Here is a 24,064-nt window from a genome sequence, read left to right as displayed (position 1 = left end):
GAGTTGGTAGTGGGCAACTTTATCTCTTTGTCCTCTGTGCGGCTGCACAGGTTCACCAATGGAATGTCTGCCCATGTGATACCGAATGTCCTACAGTTTACAATACATTTGACAAGTACTTAAAAGCAAATCACATGCTTAGATAACCTTTTTTTTTTCTTTTTCAGGGAAATTAACAAAATTTTTTCATCCCCTGCTTGCCTGACTGCAAGTTTTTGCAAGAAGCGGTATGGAAAAAACTGTATTTCTTGCTGTTATTTTTTGTTACATTAGAAAATTACAGTTTTACAGTAGTTGAAAGAATTTTTTTATATGATTTGTATATGAGAAAATGATAACCCAAGTACTGTGCTAATATAATTTTAGAATAATATGAAGGAGTCCACTGATTTTGGAAATACTGTTCCAATGCAATCCAATTTACAAGTATTCTTTGTCGTCACTGCATTCTTGGTCTTCTATCCTTTGGATTACGATATCGGAGAGAAGAAGACACAGGACAGGATGTTTGTGTCTAAACATACTCTAACCTTTATTACAAAACACAGGGCTAATATACACCCTGAAGGCAGGAAACGGATTTGCCATATATGGTTCGATTATACAGTTTAGCTGAACAAGCAAAAAAAGCTAGTTTCTGTATGCTTTAAAATATTTAATTAGACTTATCTGGTTAGCAAGGCCATTTTATCTTCTTGCAAGAACACATTATTGCTACAAGATGAAATATCTGGCCAGGGAGTACATGTTATCTTTTTAGCAAGGACACGCTATTGATACAAGAAGGAACATTTCAGCTTGCTGTTGTTTTGACCTAAAATAACTGTGAGACTTATATAGCATAGATGGGACCTTTAAACTTGAGGGACTCCATCTTCTGCTATAACAGTCCATCCTTTTGTTCCTTCATTTATCAATACGAATCTCTATGTTTTCTTTTAGTACAACGCTGAATACACATTAGAAAAAGCTTAAAAACCAAATAAACCGCAAGACACATTAGCAAAACCTGTAAAATAGCTTGCACTATACCAGCCAACCATCCACCGATACCTTTAAACCAATTTGCGAGATTTAGAAGGGAAAATCTCTGTGTGGAATTATTGGCCAAAGTATCTGAACAGTTCACCAAAAAGTTTATCTCTTCCCATGAGACTGGAACAGCGAGAAAGGGTATGCTAGTGGACGTCACAGGGGCATGTGTACATATCCAACAATTAGCAATGGTCTGGTTTTGCTCCTTTAGTCCATCGATTAGAGCAAGATGGTGTCTAATGAATCTATTGTCGTCTCCATCCATGGTGCCTAACCTAGTCCATGCACCTGTGGTTGTAAGGATGCAGGTAAGTATAAACAATGTCATCATTCTTTGTCCGCTGGTTCTCCTAGTATCTTTTTGCAATGGGATGCATGGATCCAGGTCTCTTTTCCCTCTAGCTTAACGGCTGTACTTGTGGTCAGCAGAACTTGAAAGGGTCCGTCAAACCGTGGATCTAGGCTTTTCCTCACGTGTCTTTTTATAACCACCCAGTCTCCAGGTTGCAGCGTATGGCTGCTAGAGTCTTGATCTGGATCTGGAAGAGAACTGAAGACATTATCATGTACTTGCTTAATCTTTTTGTGTAAAGCCCTCACGTAGGAACTTAGCACATGGTTGTTCATTTCTAATGCTTGCGGATAGAAACACCCTAGGCTGGGTACGTTGCCAAACAATATCTCATATGGAGAGAGTCCAGTCTTTTTATTAGGCGTGTATCTTACTGAAAACAGAGCAAGCGGTAAACAGTCCGGCCATGGTTTTCCTGTCTCAGCCATGGCTTTCTGAATTTTTAATTTCAATGTCCCATTCAGTCTTTCCACTTTACCACTACTTTGTGGGTGATATGGGGTGTGGAATGCTTGTTGAATTCCTAGAGCTGACATGACTTCATTCATTATTTCACCTGTGAAGTGTGTACCTCTGTCACTCTCAATTACCTCTGGTACCCCATACCTGCAGACAACCTCCGCAAGCAGTTTCTTTGCGGTTGCCGCAGCCGTGGCTTTGGCAATCGGGAAAGCCTCTGGCCATCCTGAGAACAAATCAATACAGACCAACACATATTCCCATGATCCTGACTTTGGCAGCTGAATATAATCAATTTGCAGTCTCTGGAATGGATAGAGGGGCCGGGGGGTGTGTTTGGGTGGTGTTTTAACTACTCTACCCTGATTATGTGTAGCACATATCATGCACCCTTGTACCAGGTTTTCAATACAGGTGGAGAATCCTGGTGCCACCCAATATTTCTGCATCACACTCATCACACCTGTTTTAGATTGGTGTGTCGGCCCATGTAGTATCTGGGCAGCTGCTGGGTACAGTGCCCTTGGAAGGCATCATCGTGTCCCTTTCCCCCATACCCCATTTGCTTCATTTAGGCATGCACCTTCCTTTAACCACTTATCAACCTCCTCCTTTTGAGCCTGAGCCTGCATTTGGGGTAAGATGTCCTCCGACACAAAGGGGTTTTTAGGGGCACTTAACTGACGTACTGTTGACCCTTGTTGCGGCTTACAGGCTGCTGTTTTTGCCGCTGCATCTGCCATCGCGTTTCCTCTGCTTACCTGGTCGGTGCGTCTGGTATGTGCTCTTACCTTTATGACAGCTACTTGTTTGGGTAGTTGTAGCGCATCAATTAACTGCTGGACCGCATCAGCATTCTTAATGGGGTGTCCTGCTGCCGTCAGGAAACCTCTTGACTTCCATATTGGACCAAAATCATGCGATATACCGAATGCGTACCTAGAATCTGTGTAAATGTTAACAATACTACCTTCCGCTAGTTTACAGGCCTCGGTTAGGGCCCTAAGTTCAGCTTCTTGAGCCGATTGGTGTGGGAGCATTGGTTCTGCCTTGATTACTGCATTGAGGGACACAACTGCATATCCAGTATGGAAGGTACCTGAATCGTCCTGATGACGGGATCCATCTACAAAAAATTCAAAATCTGCATTTTGTAATTCATGTTCAAATACAGTAGGTAAACCTGCCGTTTCTTGTGCCATCATTTGTACACAGTCATGAGGAACTTCCTCTCTTGGATCTTCCTTATAAAGCACAGTACCTGACCCCTCCTTCAGATCCGAGAGAGGTAACAAAGTTGCTGGATTCAGGGTAGTACACCTCTGTAAAGAAACATTGGGAGGCATTAACAGTGCACATTGTAACCTAAGATGACGTGCTGCTGAGAGGTGAGCGGGTTGCACTTGGTTCAATATAGTGTAGACATCATGAGGTGTTAGCACGGTGAGCGGATGATCTAGAACAATGTCTGCGGATTTATGGAGTAATAGTCCAACAGCATGCAGAGCACGTACACAGGATTGTGCACCTCTGGCTACCGCATCCAATCTGCCACTAAAGTAGGCAACAGGTCTCTGATTATCACCGTGTGTTTGAGTTAAAACTCCTGCTGCATGTCCGGCTTGTTCATGAAGGTACAGAGTAAATGGGAGCTCATAATTAGGGGTACCCAAAGCTGGAGCAGCCAAAATACGGTTTTTGAGAGAATAAAAACAGTCTATTGCCTCTGATGTTAGTACAAAAGGTGTTGGAGTAAGACAGTCATAGAGGGGCTGCATTAAAACAGAGACAGCATGAATCCACTGTCTGCAATAGGAAACAAGTCCAAGAAAAGTTCTGAGGGCTGCAACATTAATGGGGACGGTGAATGCCTGTACTGCTTGTTTGCGTGCATTTGTTAAATGACGAGCTCCTGGTGTAATGCAATGTCCCAAAAAGGTGACTGAAGATTTACAAAACTGAAGCTTACCTTTGGTTTCCTTGCAGCCAGCGCGATAGAGAAACAACATAAGCGATATAGTTGCACTATGACATTGTTTCCTGGAGGGGGCACAAATGAGCAGGTCATCGACATATTGCAAAACAACGATATGTGGTTCAGACCATCCCTCCAGTATTTCCTGCAGACTTGCAGTGTACATTGTGGGTGAATTCTGGGCACCCTGTTGCAACACTGTCCATGTATATTGAATAGCCTGGAATGTGAAAGCAAACAAGTACTGGCAGTCAGGATGTAATGGTACACTGAAAAATGCATTTGCCAAATCGACCACTGAAAAAACAAAGAGAGTTAGAAGGTATCTGTGACAGAAGAGTATGCGGGTTGGGCACAACTGGTGTTAGAAGTTCTGTGGCTTTGTTAACCAACCGGAGGTCATGGACCATTCTATATGCGGCTGGTTGTCCTGGCACGCTCTTTTTCTTTACTGGGAACAGGGGAGTGTTGCAAGGGGACTGGGTTTTGACTAGGACTCCTCTCTGTAGTAATTTTTGGACTTGCTGGGCTATGGCATTCTCCTGAGCCGAGCTAAGGGGATACTGCCTCTGTTGAGGCAAGATTGCTCCTGGTTTTAATTTTACCATTACTGGTTGAACTCTTAACCTACCAACATCTGTTTTGTCTGAGGCCCAAAAATCATGTGGCACAGCCTACTCTAATATCAGGGGAAACTCATTTGTCTCTTCTATGCTGGCAATATCTAGTGACATAATTTTGCAAAGGGTACTTGGTTTTAAACCTGGGGTCATGGTCACAGTGCCATCGGGATGATACTCTATATGTGCTTGTAATTGGGACAACACATCATTTCCCAAAAGATTACATTGGCCTCGGGGCGATACCATGAGCTGGCTATGTACCGTAGCTCCTTGAATTTGCAGGGGGAATTCTCTTAGTGACAGGGAGCAGGACAGATGGGGAATTGAATTGAAGGGGGTGGCAATGACATGATGTGAAAAATCAGTGTCAGTGTATGGCCAATCACCTTGCGTAATTACTGAATTGTCGGCCCCCGTATCTACTTGGAAATCGATTTCATGTCCCCCTGGTAGGTTCACCTGCACTATACAACTGGGAGTTGGGGGTAAGGAGATGAGGGGGTTCATGTGCAAGCTACCCTCATCCTATTGGGGCGTTGTTTGGTCGGCTGGAGGTCCCGTACTCTGAGCATTTGGATACGGGTTGGTCCTACAGTCCTTTCTAAAATGTCCTGGCTTTTTACATCCGTAACACAGTTTCTGTCCTCCTCCTTCAGTCCGTCCTCTGCCTCTGGGGGTCGTCTCTACTATATGTATTCTGGCAGCTCTTTTTGCCTGCGCTATGTCATGTTGTGCCCCCTGAGCTATTCTAGCTAAATCTTCTGCCTTCACTGATCTCCAGTCCGGTCTACTTGCTTTTACCTTCTCTGCAATCTCTTTCTTTAGTCCATTCATGAAAGCACTTGCTAATACCCTCTCACTAGTCTTATTCCCGGGGTTGAACCCCATTTCTGACCAGGTTTTCTTTAGTGCATAGAAATAATCCTTAGGATCTTCCTCCTTCCCTTGCACTCTATCTTCTAATGTAACTTGCTTTTCTGCTTGCCTGTCTTGACATGCTTTTACCAACGCTGCTGCGAATAGGACTCCAGCTGCTGCATCATTAGATTCTGCATCTACGGGTTCGGTCCTATCGGCATACTGTTTTTTTTGTCTCATCTATCAACCTATCATAGCGGGCTTCAACTGCCAATTTTCCCTTAATTACCCCCTGCAGATCTATTCTAGTGGCATGGTACGTATCCTGTATGGTGGTGATCATTCTAGCGAAACCCATAGGGGACTGGGATGTGTCTGGCAGCTGGGAGATCAGTGCCAACTGCTCTGAAGGACTCCATGGTTTATACATTAACATTGTACGAGCTTCCTGACCTGGAACCACTGCATCCCCCCCTGCTGCTGCTGCTGCTCCCGGTGCTCCTGGCACAACTACCGTCCTCATTGGGAATTGTCTAGCTGGGTGGGGTCTTGGTCCTCCACATGCCACACAGATGTCTACTGTCAAGGGGTTCTGCTGTCCACATCTGGGGCAAACCCAACATTTAGGTTCCTGGGAATTCTGATACTGGGGTGGGGGTGACGTCGGGAGCGGACGGGGAGGAAAATCTGTCATTCCGGTTTTTGTCAGTCTGTAACGTCCGTCTCCTAATTTTTCAATCTTTCCTTCAAAATAAGCGCATGCATTCATCCATACATCTACTGTCCCTAACAGACCCTTATCTTTCAGCCATCCATGATAGGAGTTAAAGAAGGATTTCCATTTCTCTCCATTCATCTCTCCATTCTCATTCATTCCCGCTTTACACAATATTTTGTCAATTCCAATCAGTGCCTGTTTCCCTTCTCTGCGTACTACTAAGTCTTTGGCTATAATGCCTTCCTTGGCATTTTGGTTCCCCATTTTTTTCGGTTCTCCTCACCTAGAAGAGACTCCTCAGTCACTTAGACAATGGTCACTTAGACAATGGGCCACAAAGGTTTCTGAATCATTCCACTACTAGCCTCTCTAGGATTTATACGCCAGTCAGAAAAACAGACCAAAAACATCAATCCCGGGACACATCCACAACACAATCATCGGATCCATACTTTCATTCTTAAATTCTCCAAAGGATAGAAGGCAGGACTGATCTGAGGGGATTCTACTGGTTCAAAGGGACCTGAGCCAGACAACAATCTGTGAATTACCTGGGGAGCCGACCGCTCGGGGGTGAGGGAGTCTCTTCTATGCAGTGATATAATTAGGTAGAATATAACAGTTATTCTTACCTCAGCGCTGTATATATCACCAACAGAGAGCTTCACTCGTCCCACGTCTCGGACCGGTCGAGCACCCCTGGGTAGATTAACTCAAGGTCCCTGTTCGAGGCGCCAGCTGTCGTCACTGCATTCTTGGTCTTCTATCCTTTGGATTACGATATCGGAGAGAAGAAGACACAGGACAGGATGTTTGTATCTAAACATACTCTAACCTTTATTACAAAACACAGGGCTAATATACACCCTGAAGGCAGGAAACGGATTTGCCATATATGGTTCGATTATACAGTTTAGCTGAACAAGCGAAAAAAGCTAGTTTCTGTATGCTTTAAAATATTTAATTAGACTTATCTGGTTAGCAAGGCCATTTTATCTTCTTGCAAGAACACATTATTGCTACAAGATGAAATATCTGGCCAGGGAGTACATGTTATCTTTTTAGCAAGGACACGCTATTGATACAAGAAGGAACATTTCAGCTTGCTGTTGTTTTGACCTAAAATAACTGTGAGACTTATATAGCATAGATGGGGCCTTTAAACTTGAGGGACTCCATCTTCTGCTATAACATCTTCATTAAAATGTTACTTTTACCTTTACAGCTCTAATACCGACCTATGTGTTTCTATTGTTACAGACTACAAACTAAACCACTGTATTACATACCTTGGTTCATGAGAAACTGATGTTTTAAAGCTGATGTTCAAAATGTCCACAGTTTGCATCCAAGCATGCCTGCACCCGCCCCAGATTGTTGAATGTATTCCTCAGGAAGTCTGGGGTTATAGCCTGAATATCTTGCTGTATGTTCTCTCGGAGTGTCTGTAATGTTCGTGGCTTGTTACAGTACACCTGACCTTTCAAATGGCCACAAAGGAAAAAATCAGGCGGTGTTAAATCAGACGATCTTAGTGACCAAAGTCTCTTGGAGGTTATTCTTTCATTAAAGAAGTCTTCAATACATGGGTTGGACGGCGAATTTCAATCTCCAAACCTCTTTAGAAACTCACTTAGGAGTCTGTTTTCCAACAAATTTTCACAATGAAAACACTCCTACAAACTGTATCTACAGTATCCATAGTTAATAAACGAAGAAGGAATTTGGCAGGAGTGAAATGCAAGCACCACACATAAACTACCGACGTGCAGAAAGGCGTGCAGCAAGTCTACCTTGTAGTGGAGACGACCTGCGGGGCGACAAGTCAGCAAGACCACTCGACGCAAGTGTGTTTCTCGTTTCTGTCGCTGAGGTTCATTGCACTCTCACTTCTCATGAACCAAAGTAGGTACAGTCCAACTTTCAGTACGGTCGGCCATCTCTTTTAGAAGTTATATCAAATTTTCCGAGTAAAGTAGCGAGTTAATCACCCTGTACATAAAATAATCTATGAGAGTCCTATTGTTAGTTAAGGCCTATAAGCGCATGTGCTTATGAGTAAACCTGGTCGACCAAAAGTTTCATAATTTGCCTGCAAAGAAATGCTTTGAGAAGTTCTCCCAGTAGAGTTGTGGTGAACTTCACACACCCTAATGTTTTTGAGCATTTTGGTGGGGTTCAGATCAGCTTCCTTGCATCTAGCAGATTTTAGAATATAAAAGGCTTGACATTAACATACATATACAATTGCAGACATATCTATTTATATCTCATGTTTTCTGTCTTATAGAGATTCTTCATCTGAAACATCTCCTCCAATAGTGGATGTTATTGCTGCAGATAAAATGTTCACAATACTGTGCCAAAACAAATGGATTTCTGACATTGTAAGTGATTTTCTGTAGTTGATATATTTTTCATTGAGATGAGCTAAAACCCCCTCTGACGTGGTCACTTCATTGATAATCTACAGTACAACTGGTTATTCCTTTTTTACAGTATAGTTCAGATGTTATTAAGAAATTCAAAAATGGGACTTTTTTTAGTTTGTGTGTTATTTGTTTTTTCTCCCGTTCTTCCAAGAGTCGCAGCTTTTTTCCGTCAACATAGCTTGATTTTCCTGGACGAGTTGTAGTTTTGAAGGACACCATTTACTTTACCACTTAGTATACTGAGAAACTGGAAAACATTCCATGTGGGGTGAAATGATTGAAAAAAAAAATCATTGTTTTTCTGGTTTTGTTTTAGTGTTCTGTTAAATAATTTTAGATTTTCATAGATTGGACTTTTACAGGAGCAGATATATCTAGGCTTCATAGGAGCAATATGATGGTGGCGATGGAAGGCTTTCAGTAGGCCCCCATCACAACCCCCCCTCGATGCAAGGGCATCTGAATGGACGCCCACACCAGTTAGAACAACAAAGATTTACAGTGGCATCCAAGTACTTAACCAGAGAAGATAATCCATATATAGTAGTGTTCAAAATAATAGCAGTCCAATATGACTAATCCAGATTAATCACTGTTTTTGGTGTAAATTATATTACCACATGTCAAACAATTTACCAGTTAGTGCAGTAGATTGTAAGAAAACTAACAGATTCAGCATTCATGATCTGCATGTTTTTGAGTCTGTGTATTTGAATAATTAATTGAAAGGGGTGTTTTCAAAATAATAGCAGTGTGGAGTTAAATTAGTGAGGTCAATCATTCTGTGAAGAAACAGGTGTGAATCAGGTGGCTCTTATTTAAGGGTGAAGCCAGCACATGTTGTACATGCATTTCTCCTTGAAAGCCTGAGAAATATGGGTCGTTCAAGACATTGTTCAGAAGAATCGGAAAAAACTGACGGCACTTCCAATACAAGAAATAGGTGTGAACAGGTGCTTACTAGGAGAAGCTACCTCCATATACAACTAACAAATAAAGTAGCACTCTGCAACGCTAAGTATGTAAATATGAAGTATGAAATATGAATAGCATTACTGCTGTAGAAAATAGAAATAAATGAGACATCTTAGCGCATAAATTGGCCAATTCATGTGAACCTGGCACCCGCGGTAAGGCGTTTCTCAATGTCAGGACCCTACCAATGTGAATACCTCTCTAAGGGACATCCATCTGCTTATGTGTGCGAAAGTAAGATCCTACTGCAATTAAAACCACCTGCGGCATAGATGCGGAGTGCTCAGTCAAAGCTTAAATCTAGTAACAAAGAAAATGACGGCACTTCCAATACAAGAAATAGGTGTGATTTCTCATTTATTTCTATTTTCTACAGCAGTAATGCTATTCATATTTCATACTTCATATTTACATACTTAGCGTTGCAGAGTGCTACTTTATTTGTTAATCGTTCAGAAGAACAGCATACTTTGATTAAAAAGTGATACAATGATAGACTGTTTAGCTAAAATGATCTCCAATGCTTTAAAATAGAAAGCAAAACCAGAGAGACGTGGAAGAAAGCGGAAGACTACCATTCAAATGGATCAAAGAATAGCCAGAATGGCAAAGGCTCAGCCAATGATCAGCTCCAGGTTGATCAAAGACAGTCTCAAGTTACCTGTGAATACTGTGACAGAAGACGCCTGTGTGAAGCTAATTTCTTAGCAAGAAGTCCCCGCAAAGTCCTACTGTTAAAAAAAACACATGTACTGAAGCGGATACAATTAAACAAAGAACACATCAACTGGCCTAAAGAGAAATGGAGAAACATTTTGTTTGTCAGATGACCCCCGAGCTCTGAATTCAAGCCACAGTACACTCTGAAGACAGTGAAGCATGGTGGTACAAGCATCATGATATGGGCATGTTTGTTTTACTATGGTGCCGCACCTATTTACCGCATACCAGGGATCATGGACCAGTTTGCATATATTAAAATACTTGAAGAGGTCATGTTGCCTTACGCTGAAGAGGGTATGCCCATGAAATGGGTGTTTCAGCAAGACAACGACCCTAAACACACCAGTAAAGAAGCAAAATCTTGGTTCCAGTCCAACAAAATTGAGGTTATTGAAGTGGGCAGCCCAATCCCCGGACCTTAATCCGATAGAACACTTGTGGGGTGACATCAAAAATGCCGTTTCTGAGGCAAATCCAACAATTGCCAAAAAATTCTGGGATGTAGTCAAAGCATCCTGGGCTTGAATAACAGTTGCCAGGTGCCAGAAGTTGGTTGACTCTATGCAACATAGATATGAAGCAGTTCTAAAAAAAACTTTGGGTATACAACTAAATATTAGGTTAGTGATTCACGGGAATGCTAAATCCTCAAAAAAAGTACATATTGTGAGTGTGTAAAGACCAATGCAGACAGTGCTATTTTTTTAGAACAGCCCAATGTTCATTTTTTGTTATTTTATGTAAAGTAGTTAACAATTATATAGTTAACATTGCACAAGTATATTAACAATGTGCAATGTGCCCAATGCATGGAAATAAAAATTCATATAAATATTTTGTGCTTAACTCGTGTTTTTGAACACATTGCTATTATTTTGAACACTACTGTATTGGGGTAAATGCCTGTTATAACACAGCCCTTTATGAAACAGGCTCAGCTCCTGAGCCAGTTCCATGCACCTGTTGTGTAATTTACATGTACATCAAATGTCAGGAAAAGGTTAATGTTGAGAAAAAGTGTTTTTAGAATTTATTGAAAAATTTTCATTCTGGAAATCTGTGGACTTTTGAAATCACAGCCTTATACTCGTCCAGATAAGAGTCTTAGTGTAGCACAAATTCTATAAGGTCCACTTCTATAACATGTTTTTCTTGCTTCCTCGTAGATATGCTCAAGTTTGGGACATGAACTGATTCCAGCAACTGAGAGTCTTCCAAATCTTTTTGAGGCTCTGTCCATCTTTCTTTTAATCCCAGCATGCCCTATAATGCATGATCGTGACATATGCTTGCCATTAGCAGATCCTTTTGCACAGGCCATCAACAATCTCAGCTCAAATGCTTTAAAAATGTTGGGTATGTTCTTTCATTTTACATGTGAAAACACTTTTCAGGATATGTTAGTATTATAATTGTATGTTGCATTCCTGAGTTTTTTTGATGATAGCTCACAATTGGGGCTTAAAAATATCATAGATGTGGAATCTCCTCTTTGGACAAAATATCATAGATGTGGAATCTCCTCTTTGGACAAAATATCATAGATGTGGAATCTCCTCTTTGGACAAAATATCATAGATGTGGAATCTCCTCTTTGGACAAAATATCATAGATGTGGAATCTCCTCTTTGGACTTCTCAATATAAGAGAGTGTTGTTCCTTCTTTGAGAGACTCATCCATGTTTTGCATTGTTATCCATTCATTTTGTTTCCACCCAATCAGGTGATATTGCTGGAGCATTCAGTGGCCGACCAGTGGCAGTTTGTTATTCTATGTCGAGGTTGCTAGCTTTTGTGTCCAGTTAAAGGGATGGGCAGCATGAATCAGACCCTGGCTGCGCGATTCCCAGAGAAAATGTAGTTTGAAGAGCCCGCCAAGGACTGTATGGAGAAAGAAGACTAATCCAACGCCGCCCATGGCCCGCCTTTCCCCACACCTCTGTAGTTCACTTACAGGTCTCTATTGTGTGTGTTTTTAGCTGGGAAAATAACTTCAAACTATATTTTCTCTGAAACATTGAGACGCTTCAGAGAAAAATATACCTGGCTGCAATCGTGTAGCCAGGCTCTGATTCATATTGCCCGTGGTTTGGGTAACATGAATCTTGTGACAACCACTTTAAAGGCAATGTCAACCTTTGCGATCAATTATTTTTCTTTTTGCTTAAGTACATCTGAAATGGAACATTAGACAAATAGAGATGATTAACATTTTTCATCCATTTTGCATCCACATCTTCTATGAAGATCTATGATTCTTCATAAACTCTGTAGCCCGATCCTGTGGTCATCGTCTTTTCCATCTGTCTCCTACATCTTACCAACTTACTAACTGTTTGTTAACAAGGAGCCGGGGCAGATGGAGGAGAGTGTGACCACAGGATCAGACTACAGGGTTTGTTTATAGTCCATTACTATGGAGACACATGGATATTCATTGAACCAATAGCCTCAAAACAGTTGGACATTATTAATCAAGACCCACTACAAAGTTATTGTGCCTTTTATTTTACAGTACATACATGGGACCAATGAAAGATGAATCTTCGAGGGTATAGAGCAGAAAAACCACAGATACTTTACCTTAGACGTTTTCTATTCTGCAACAACAGTAATTCAATAAGGTTTTCTGAGCTTCGAGGGCCATCGGTGTTTGGTGGCGGTCCTACCTACCAAACATCGGCACTGCGGACCTCACCCATCATTGCTTACACAGGGCAATGACTAACCTATGTGTGGAACTGTGCCTGGTACTGCAGTACCATCCTATTCACCTTAGAAACCCATTAAATAATTAATGAATTTTAGATTTTTTTAACAACAATTGCACTATGATTCATTGTTAAGCAAAAATGTTATATATTACTTATTGACACCATTACTGTACATCAGAATAGAACCCAGTCCACACAATCCTGCAACATAGAAGCAATAGGAGAGGATAAATGTGAATGAATAAATAGCTCTATTTTGTCAGAGAGGAACAAGGCCTGAATAGGAGTATGAGGAGGTCATCAAATGCCTAGAAAGGGACAGACACTGGGCGAAGTTATATTTGGGGTGATAACTGCAATTAAAGAGAATATGTCACCAGGCTTTTGCTACGCCATCTGAGATGAGTGTGATGTAGGTAGGGGCAGAGATCTTGATTCCAATGATGTGTCACTTACTGGGCTGTTAGCTGCAGTTTTGATTAAAACCTGTTTTATCTGCTGCAGATCTACCAGTACTTTTAATACTGAGCGCTGTATAATTCACGCCAACATCACTGATTGTCAGCTGTGTACACTGTGCATAGGCAGCAAAAATGTCAATTAGTGGTGGGTATGGGGGCTATACAGAGCTCATGAATATGAAGGACTACCTGACAGCAGGTTTACTAGTCCTCTAGTGATAAACTCCAGCTGATAAAACAATAATTAAAAAAAACCAGCAAGCAGCAAAGTAAGTGATACATCGCTGGAATCAGGGTCTCTGTCTCTATACCATGCTGCTCTCAGATGGAGCAACAAAAACCTGGTGACAGATTCCCTCTAAATTCGTACACGTAGGAGTAGGATTGAGCTGTGCGGGACAGTGAATTCTGTCTTATTGTATTTTTATCCTTTTTTGTTCATCCTTTTTGCTTGGTTCATGTGTTTACAAGAACAATGAGTCATGTCAGAAGGTTTGTATTTTGGATGCTGAGATCCCCACCAATCCACACAGTAAAGATGCACGAGCCCTTGGCTTAACAATATGCCTATTTCACTCCTAAACACATCTTTTGGCTTTTATTGCAAAGTTGTAATTTGTTAAAGATCCGCTCGCTGAAGTTATAAAATGTCGACAGATGCCAAAGAGACAGAATCATTTGATGCCCAACCAATTCATTCAACTTCTGTAAAGTCTCTGAAGGAGATGAAACTGCCTAAAAGAAAAATTGTCTTTGTTGCTCATAGCAGCCAATCACAGTGCAGCTGTTATTTCAAATTCTGCTATTGGAACATGAAAGCTGTATTGTGATTGGTTGCTTTGGGCATCAAATACCTGTTTTTTTTCCTTTTTTAGACTTTTTTTCTATAAATCTGCCCCACAAAAATTTAATGGCAGTCTTGTATACTGTAGGTAGTATATTGTTGTGTATATAGTTTTCTTTAAGTGTACTTTTATATTGACACCAGTAATGAAAAATATTCTATTTCCAAAGCAGTGAATGCTCTGTTGTCATTTTTCAGAGGCATTATGGTCATCTTTGCTTGAACATTCACTGATGAAGCAAATCCAAATGTTTAAGATTGCCTTGGTATTATCTGTGTTCATTCAGAAGGGTTCTACTAAGAATCTACTAGAAGTGCTAAAGAAGCTGTATAAGGTGAGTGTGAGTTTTGCCTGTATAGTCGTATTTTTAAGACAAGTCGACATTTATGAAGGGCCCTGCACCACAATTATGACTCTAAAAAGTTGCATATTTTTGTGCCAAGCCATACGTTGGGGGCATTGCGGGGGTTTTATACCTCTTGTTAAATTTGCTGCTTATTAATTCCTTGGGCTTTTTTGATTAAGACCTGTGTACGAAAGCCGATTTTAAAGGAGTTGCCTGGTCCTCTGTTGAACGTCTGAAGTCACTCTCTGATTGGAGACGTCTGAGTCCTTACAGCGCGCACCGCAAGCTGTTAGGATTCTCCATTGTTGCCAGTGAGGGCAAGCGGTCACATTACCACAAGTATACAATTTGCATACATGCGGGCAGGTGCTGTCATGACGTGCTCAGCCTCGCTGAATACAACTGAATTAAGCAAAGCTGAGCACATCTAGTCAGAATGTAGCCGGAAGTATGCAAATCACATGACCGTCCGCTCTCGCCCTCAACACCGGAGAATCATGACAGCGTGCGTTGTATGTGCGCTGTAAGGATTGAGAAGTCGGCAGTCACATAGTGTGACTGCAGACTTTTATCGAAAGACCGGACAACTCCGTTAAGTAAATGCTATCCTGTGTGTGATATATTCTGCTTCAGAATAGCAGATAATTATGTTCCTGGAAAATAGAAACACTGATCTGTCAGAAATATAGTATTTTTTTTTCCTTTGTACGTGTGATGGTAGCCGCTTACACAGGTATGGACCATTCTCATTTACTAGAACCTCTCCCACTTATTTAACTTCTGAAAAAAATACCTTACATAGACACAAAGTAAAGCATTGATGCTGGTTGTTGTTGAATATGAAGCAAACCACTTTATGCAAGAGATGAAGGATGACATGACCCTTTAAAGAGAATAGGATCCAGTTCAGGTATGGCGGGAAAGTGTGGGTCAGTTCATAACTTTCCATACCGAGAGGCAACGAGCTAGATGGTTAAACAGTCCTACATGAGACAATGAGCTTGATGGTTTCAATACAAGTTGACAATTGGTATTAACTATGATGAGTTTATACTTGTAATGCTTTATTCACACATCATTGTTTGTCGTCCATGTGCTGTCAGTTTTTTTCACTCAAGGACACCCTGCGTAAAGCATTTCTTGACCCGTGGCATATCGCCTTTATTAGTGTTAGCTTGGCTCACATATGACAGTACGTGAGTTTTGCATGCTTTCTCCCTTGTTCTGACTATGGCAGCATGTAATGTGCTGACCTTTAATGAAGTCTAGGCTCATATTTGGTGCACAATAATGTAGAGTCGAGTAGCCCAAGTTACGATTTTGAGCAACAATTGCTATCAAAAGGTATCATTATATATTGTTATGTGGCTGCTATTTAACACTTATCAGTAATTTTTAGCCTTCTTTCATGTTTGAAGCTTAGAACGAGGGGGAACCTCCTTAATACATATGTCCTTGCCACATCATTTATTTCCCTTTGCCAAACTGCTTCTAGCAGCAAAAAAGAATCAATTCTCCAGCATTTAGAGAAAAAACAATGACACTGCCTGATTACTGAAAAAAGAAACTCTGGCTAAAGATGCAGAGTAAGATTTAATGTTTAAACCTGATTCCTATAAAGCGGAGAATTTATAACCAACATTTCTATACATATCTGTGATGCAGGCAAACATGAAAGCTGGTTATAAAGTACCAATCAACTTCTTCTGCGTGCCTGAAGTCTCCAATGTAATCATCATCCCTGCTGACCTTAAAAACTGGCGGATTTCTCAAAAGGAAGCTGTGAGTAAATGATTTTACGTTCAGAAAATTTCATAGGCAAATCTGACACATATTTTTCCAAGAAACCACAACAGAAATAAGGAGCTGACATTCGATTTATGGCATAAATGTGCCTGTGGTTCCGCAGCAGTATTAGCCCTATTGTGGAACGCAAGTTGTTTTAACCAGTTAAGGACTGACTATAAACTTTAAATATCCTGGCAGTCTGCTTCGTACTTTGAAATGATGTTTTAGAATATTATTGTAGTGTTTCCCCTTCTGCACTACTCCCATAACAATTTTGTCTGGCCCATTTTTGGGGGTTTTGTGTGAAATGATGTCCAATTTGCCTTTTTTTCTTAGTTATTTTTGTGTTGTTCCAATACACACAAAGGAAATAAACATGTGTATAACAAAACATTTATAATTGCAATAATTTTCTGGGAGAATTACTTCATTTTCTGGAACAATTTCAACGGTACCAAAATTTTCGGTCATGACTATAGATTAAGAACAGTAACAATTAAGAACAGTAACAGGATGTTATTTTTGATTGTCAGTTACTCTGTGTCAGAAAACATTGGTCACAAAATGTACAGTGCTGAGGAGGCAAATACTACGCTGTGTTCCTCCAATAAGGAGAGCAGTTTTGAAAATTGAGACTCCCGATATGAGCTTGCTGAAAGTAGTGATACCTTAACCACTAGCTCAGACAGTATTTCAAATGATTTCACCCCAGTAAAAATGCCAATAAAATACAGAGAAGGTTTCAGAAATCTATCGGCAGCATTCGGCAGTGCACCGGTATAACAGGAACCAGGCAAGCAGAATAGCAGGATACTAGCATCAGTGGTACTGAAACAATAATGCCAACTGTAAGACCTAGTGGAAGGTTGCGGAGATAGGAAATGCAAAACGCCCCATCTGAAATTATCTATATAGTGTGGTTACGATCTGACACTTATACACCCACAATTCTTTCATTCACGTCAAAAATTGTTACAATTTTGTCTACAGAAAATTCCCCTTCCCTATACTGTGATGTTTTCCAGCTATATCAGAGCACCTTCTAGAGAAAAAGTACTGCAAACTAATCTGTATGCCCAGTGTTTTCTGTCAAATAATCATTTCTCCTCCTATCCCAAGACCTGATTGTGGAAGCCCACCACTATGCCTAAGGTCAAACAGTTGCTAGCCCTGACGTTCAACATGGGAATTGCTAAAAACCTATACTGAGGTCTTAATGGTTCACCAATCCCATTAACCACATGCCTCATATTTTGGCTCAGTCATGGTTTGAAACATTAATGACATTTCTACACTTTTCTGAGGTCTTTGATTACTCACTTCAAAAGACATTTGCTGAATGTGAGAGTGGCACTAGATATATCTATATATTCTAAATCTTCAGAATATATGTGGGAAAAGACAGTCAACTGGTACCTTCTGGTTGCCCAACCTACATGGGCATTAATGGAAAGATTAATATTGAATTAACCCACTTTTACATTAGGGCTACTATTTGTACAAGAACAATTACTTCACAAGTGTCCCACTTCTCAGGCATCTTTATGAGGAAGCACAGTTTAATGTGGAATAATTAGATCCAATCAGAAGGGCTTCCCAGAGTCTATTGTCTATTGTCAACAAATAACTAAAAAAAGGGAGAAACCTCAGATCTCTGCAGTTCAGAACTGCTTGCCATGAAATACTGATTCATGAGGAATGTGTTCCTGCTCAGCACCATCTACACTGATAGAACAGTACTAGTACTAGTGATTGTAAGCCAAAGAAATGTCCATGCAGAAAAAACAGACAGCATAGTACAGGGTGGGCCATTGTTGGAACCCAACATGGACAATATCTATCGTACGTGTAATATGAATGACTGAACTCACAATTTGATCCACAAACCCTGTATAGCACTAAAGTTCATCAAAGGACGACATCAAAGAGATTGACCATGTGCTGTGGAGTCATAAAACCTGTGAGGCAGGAGGACATTGTGTGTCCTGTGGTGTGGTGCCTTTTGTTCTAGTGATAGAGTAAAGAGAGCACCTACATGGGAGATGGACATCTTGTCTGGCCTCTTCAAAGGTACATAACCCCTGTGGTGTTTGGATTACAAACCATTGTTCTTCAAGTTGACCTCTTATCTCCAAGCAAAATCCAGTTGAACCTGTCCTCGGGCCACTTGATACAAAGACCTTTTGGCTATATATCAGACGCCATCAGCAGGAAGATGAAGACCACTGCAATTATGTATGACCTCTGATACTCTTACCCATTCTAAACCTAAGAGCGCTACCTTCAGAAGAGTGTCTGCATCAGCAGCCATGTGCATGTTTCTGGAGAACTTCAAAGACTGTGACCTGATTGGATGGTACCATTATTTGGAGGTGTTACAGGGATGGGCAATGTGTGGGCCATGTCTGACTGTGTAACTGATATAAAGGTAGCACATCAAACTAGTTAGGCATTAGTATTCTTCTTATTATTCTTCTTCTGCTTCTTCCCTCTTCCCATCTTCTACCATCCTCTCCTTTTACCCTTTCCCTTACATTGTTCCCTTGTCCTTTAGTTAGGTTTCCCTTATGTATGTTATTGTAAATATCCTATTTGTAATAAATCCCCTTTTAAAGATCCAGTAGATCTTGTTAATTAATATTATCTGGCACCCCAAAACTCAGCAGATTCTACAGCCATTTATATGGATACACCTAAATTAAATGGGAACGGCTGGTGATATCAACTTCCTGTTTGTGGCACATTAGTATATGGGAGGGGAAAAACTTTTCCAGATGGGTGGGGACCATGGCAGCCATTTTGAAGTCGACCATTTTGGATCCAACTTAATTTTTTTCAATGGGAAGAGGGTCATGTGACACATCACACTTATTGAGATTTTCATAAGAAAAACAATGATGTGCTTGGTTTTAACGTAACTTTATTCTTTCATGAGTTTTTTACAAGTTTATGACTACTTATAAAATGTGTTCAAAGTGCTGCCCATTATGTTGGATTGTCAATGCAACCCTCTTCTCCCACTCGTGACACACTGATAGCAACACCGCAGAAGAAATGCTAGCACAGGCTTCCAGTATCTGTTGTTTCAGATGCTGCACATCTTGTATCTTGATGGTATGGTGTGGTATATGGGGTACAAACATAGTGGGGCCATTCTTCATCAATGGAAACCTCAATGCCACTGGATATCTGAAATTGCTACATGATGATGTGTTGCCCTCTTTATGCACTGAAGATGGCACATTCCCTGAGTTTTCCAACAAGATGGTGCACCACCACATTATGGGTGTCAGGTCCGAGCATTCCTACATGAACAGTTTCCTGGAAAGTGGATTGGTCATCGTGGGCCAGTTGAATGGCCACCAAGGTCTCCCGATCTGACCCCCTTAGACTTTTATCTTTGGGGTCATCTGAAGGCAATTGTCTATGCTGTGAAGTTACGAGATGTGCAGCATACTAATGTGCCACAAACAGGAAGTTGATATCACCAACCATTCCCATTTAATTTAGGTGTATCCATATAAATGGCCCACCCTGTAGATTACAACAAATTTAGGGGGCAGTTGATTTTAATGACCAGTTGCTCAGACCACATTTAGACTTCTGAAAGTCCAAGCACTGGTATAAAAGTGTCCCTGTACAAATAATAATTTGCATTGTACAATGTCTTCGTCATTGATAAGAGAGCTGGAAAGCAAAGGTCTTCTTGGCATCAGATTCTGTCAGCAGATTCTGTGGTAGACACTTTCCTGAAATCCTTCCTCCTACAGAAAGTGATAATTCCCAGAAAAAGTGCAGGATTTTTGCCAAATATGGCGTGAGATAAGACTTCAGGATTTACTGCCCACAGTGCCCATCAGAGGCCAGAATATGTGTACAAAGCTGCTTCTGTGAATACCACACAACTATTACCTTTTAGACATGTTATCTTTTATATACAGTTTTGACCAAAAGTTTTGAGACTGATGCAAATTTTGGTTTTCACAAACGTTGCTGCTTCAGTGTTTTTATATATTTTAGTCAAATGTTTATATGGTTACTGAAGTACAATTATGTGACGACGGTGGGGGAGGACTGCGGGCTGGGCAGGACTCATTCTGGAGGGGCGTGACTAAGTGATAACCTGGTTTTCACTAGAGCATCTGGTGGCTTGGCTGCAGGCAGTCACCAGATGCCATCCCCTGTCAGTCTTGGGACCTGCAGCAGCCGACCCACTGGTCAAAGTAGGAATGTAGAGCACAGGAGGGCGAAGACAGAAGCGTAGTCAGACAGTCCGAGGTCTGGGCAGGCAGCACGGGTTCACAATACAAAGCCGGGGTCAGGAAAGGAGAGGTCAGACAAAACGGGTAAACGAGCCAGGTCAGTAACAGGAGTGGTGAGACAAAATAGCACTTAAACTGAGACAGATAGGAACCTAAGTTTAGGCATGGAATAGGGGAAGGAGGTGCCTAATATATCCCCTCTTGGCATGGGATAGGCTAGGGAGTATAAACCTTGCAGGACACAGCAAGGTTAAATTCCTGCAGAATCTGGCCTTGTCTACCTATAACCAGATAGAGACAGCTGGAAGATGCAGCAGGGCTGGGAGAGCAGCATGAGGTAAATCAGCGAGGCGGCCTGAAACGGGGAGGGGTAGAGAGGCGAACGCAGTGAGTAGCAATGCGCTGAGAACATGTGAAAGTTACCACTGTGACAAATTATAAGCATTTCAATCCAATCTCATCTCTATCCTCCCCTTTTTTGAAGTGCACTCTGTCCGTATCTACACTCAATCCAACCTCCAATTGGTCATTGGTATACTGACCCCCTTGCCCTGCCACAGCCTTTATCAACCACTCCAACACCTGGCTTCTACACTTTATCTCTGCTGACATTCACATTGTCATCATGGGTGATTTCAACATCTCAATTGACAACCACTCAGCTAACTCCAAACTTTTGTCACTCGCTTTGTAAACAGGTGCGAGAATGCAGTGGCACAGAAAATGCAGACTAAAGTTATTATTTATTAACTATTTACAATTCAAGTAGTCAAAATGCAATATCGAGGAATGGCAATTCACAAGACACAGACAATAAATTGCTACACAGTAGTACTAGAATTTGTTCAGTGCTGATCTGTCCCTAACTCTATTCCTAAAGCCCTAGCCACTGCCCTATAAAATAATAAACCCGGCAATGGAACAGGTTCAGACTGTGCAGACAGGATGGCCACTAGGACAGGTTCAGACTGTACGGACGGCCAAACCACCTAACAGTAACTATAGGAGTTGCTTTTATACAAGATGCCTTCCAGCTATTGTCTGGGAGACACATTGCAGGTGAATACATTAACTAAATACCTCCCAGCTGGCGGCATTTACCATGTGCACGTGCTGCCCCTTTAAGAGCAGGGGTGAGTGTGCATGTGTGCACTAGGCACACCGCAGAAGCATAGTGCGACTCACACAGAGGAAGCAGGAGGCCTGGAGAACGCCGGGGACCACGCCAACGTCCAGGGCAGTGAGTAAGCCGGCATCCCTGCATTTAGGGGGAAGGGGACACCATGCAAGGGTACAGGCCATGGAGCTACAACACCAAGACGATATTTAGGAAGGATACACTTATCCGTCATCTGTCAAAGTCAGTGCCATTTGGATAAGGCCCCTTACTCTGCCCCTCTGACTCTCTATGGCAGTTACCGTGACAGGCCATAACAGGAGTTAGCTCTACACCGCCGCTAGGCCACAAGTCTTGCACTGTAGACCACTGGCAGCTCCCTGCACCAACCACCTGTTCTGGCTACCTTGATTCCTAGAGCGCAGCTCAAGTACCTTCCGTACTGTTAATTAGGTGTTTATGCTTGCTGCTCACACAATCGGAAAGTTCTGCACCATTATCTAGGCCTCCCGGCCTCCATCTCTTCCGACCAAAGTCGTTTCTTTAACTAGGCCTCCTGGCCTTCAGCTCAGTTGATTGAAGTCTGTTACTTTATTTAGGCCTTTTGCTCTCGTGAGAGAAGTTCTGTCCCATTAATTGGGCCTCCTGCCCTGCTGCTCCCCTGAGCGATAGTCACCCCTATACATGTCCACTACTGAAGATAGTTATCAGTCTCTCTAGTCATAGTCACAATCTTCTAGAATGTGGCTTTAAACCAGTTCAGATGACACTGCGCATGCGACTTGATACAAGTCTGGACGACAACTCACACTCTGTCTTGGCCTCAGGAGTTTTTATATTTTCTTGCTGTGTCACAGCAGATCACTTGTCCCTGTGCATCAGGCCTCTCTCTTTCCCCTGGGTAATCAATCCCCTTGCTGTGGTTCCTACATTGTTTCGTTCATTCCCATCTCTTTTGTCTTTGGTCACTAAATGGCAACATATGTTCACACAAGCCTCACTGTACATTCCGATTATATGAGTCCCTCACTTCCTTTGGTCTCACACACAGCGGTTCTTCACACCCATCCATAAAGACGGACATACATTAGATCTTGGCACCCAAGTCCAGCAATTAGAAAACCTCAACTTCCCTTCTCCCCCAACCCCGCAGAAACCTCTCAAGCCTACACATCCACACATACCCTGACTCTCTTCTAGTGCTGGAAGAAAAAGAGCTGCTCTGTTTATTTGAGGTAGAAAGGAAAGTCACCGCCTTAGCTGGTTAGTTCTTAGCTCCTTATGAAAAATAACCGTTATCTCGGATAACCCCTTTAAAAACAGAATCCGCAACTAAAAGTCAACTTGTAGACAGAAATCAGAATCTAAATTGTTGATGTATCAGTAATCTTTTGTTCTCTAAAGCTCATTCTCTCTACATTGTTTTCACAGGAGAATGAAATTATTGCATCACTTGCAATATATTGTCGTTATCCATTCATTCTTACATTTGACACAAAGGTTCAGTATTTGCTTGTGGATGCTTTACTGAAGAAAGAAGTAAGTTCCCCTTTTAAAATTGAAAAACGCTGGAATGACACAAGGTTTTTGATGCAAACACAGGACAGCAGAAGTATTAGTTCTTCTTCTTTTTGGATTTGCTCCAGGCATTGACTCTAAAAACTGCAATTGATTACATGTGTATGGGGGAAAGCTTTCTCATGTGTATGAACACCGTTACACAGGGCTTATGCACACGGCTGTATGTGTGATAAGGATCCCAAATATAACAACCAACAAATCTATGGGCCTTTACTATACTTCTATAAAGAACAGCCCACAAGGGGGTTTATACTTCACACTTGCCATCTGATATCCCATGAAAGTTAATGTAGTTTCATAAATAAATCTATGTGGAACACCAAGATCCTTGTCCTTGGTGGGATTTGAAACCTAGACCCCAGTGCTGCAAGACTGCAGTGCTAACCACTGAGCCACCATACTTCTTACACTTCAGACTTGTTTTTCAGTTATAGTCAAGTAATAAGTCATTGGGTTTGAGATGAATAACAGTAGCTGTAGCAGAAAAGTTGTAAACCTACAATTCCTTCTTTGGACTATGTGGAAGCTTGTGTTGTTACATGTTGATGCCAATGATTGAGGTGTGTCCGAAAAGATGCTACTGTTTCCCCTGAAGCCAAATAAAATAAATACCTATAATTGCAAAAAAAAAGTCTAACGTGAGGTTCCTTCTCTTTGGGTCATGCTTTGTATGCATCATTAAGCCTTGGGCGCCCATCACCCTCTCACTGGCTCACCGGTTGTCCTTTTTTTAGATAACTTTTGATATGGATTAGCCACTGCATAACAGGGACATTCCACAACACCTGCTATTGTGAAGA

General features: G+C 41.5%; 1 protein-coding gene across 1 annotated transcript in view; it reads left to right on the top strand.

The window, feature by feature from the left end:
- The window catches only part of LOC141152852 (probable E3 ubiquitin-protein ligase HERC6), a 70,641-nt gene that overhangs the window by 28,185 nt on the left and 18,392 nt on the right, over positions 1-24,064 (top strand). The window contains exons 10-15 of the mRNA XM_073637502.1: positions 168-227; positions 8,311-8,407; positions 11,317-11,506; positions 14,368-14,504; positions 16,182-16,298; positions 23,115-23,222. Of these exons, the coding sequence (XP_073493603.1) occupies positions 168-227; positions 8,311-8,407; positions 11,317-11,506; positions 14,368-14,504; positions 16,182-16,298; positions 23,115-23,222 (709 nt within the window). The remainder of the gene's footprint in view (positions 1-167; positions 228-8,310; positions 8,408-11,316; positions 11,507-14,367; positions 14,505-16,181; positions 16,299-23,114; positions 23,223-24,064) is intronic.

This window comes from Phyllobates terribilis, unplaced genomic scaffold (assembly GCF_046119375.1).
Source record: "Phyllobates terribilis strain yellow unplaced genomic scaffold, ASM4611937v1 Scaffold_1__5_contigs__length_1240528914, whole genome shotgun sequence".
NCBI classification, from domain to species: domain Eukaryota; kingdom Metazoa; phylum Chordata; class Amphibia; order Anura; family Dendrobatidae; genus Phyllobates; species Phyllobates terribilis.
The sequence above is the reverse complement of the archived record's forward strand: the minus strand, read 5'-3'. Positions and strand labels throughout refer to the sequence as shown.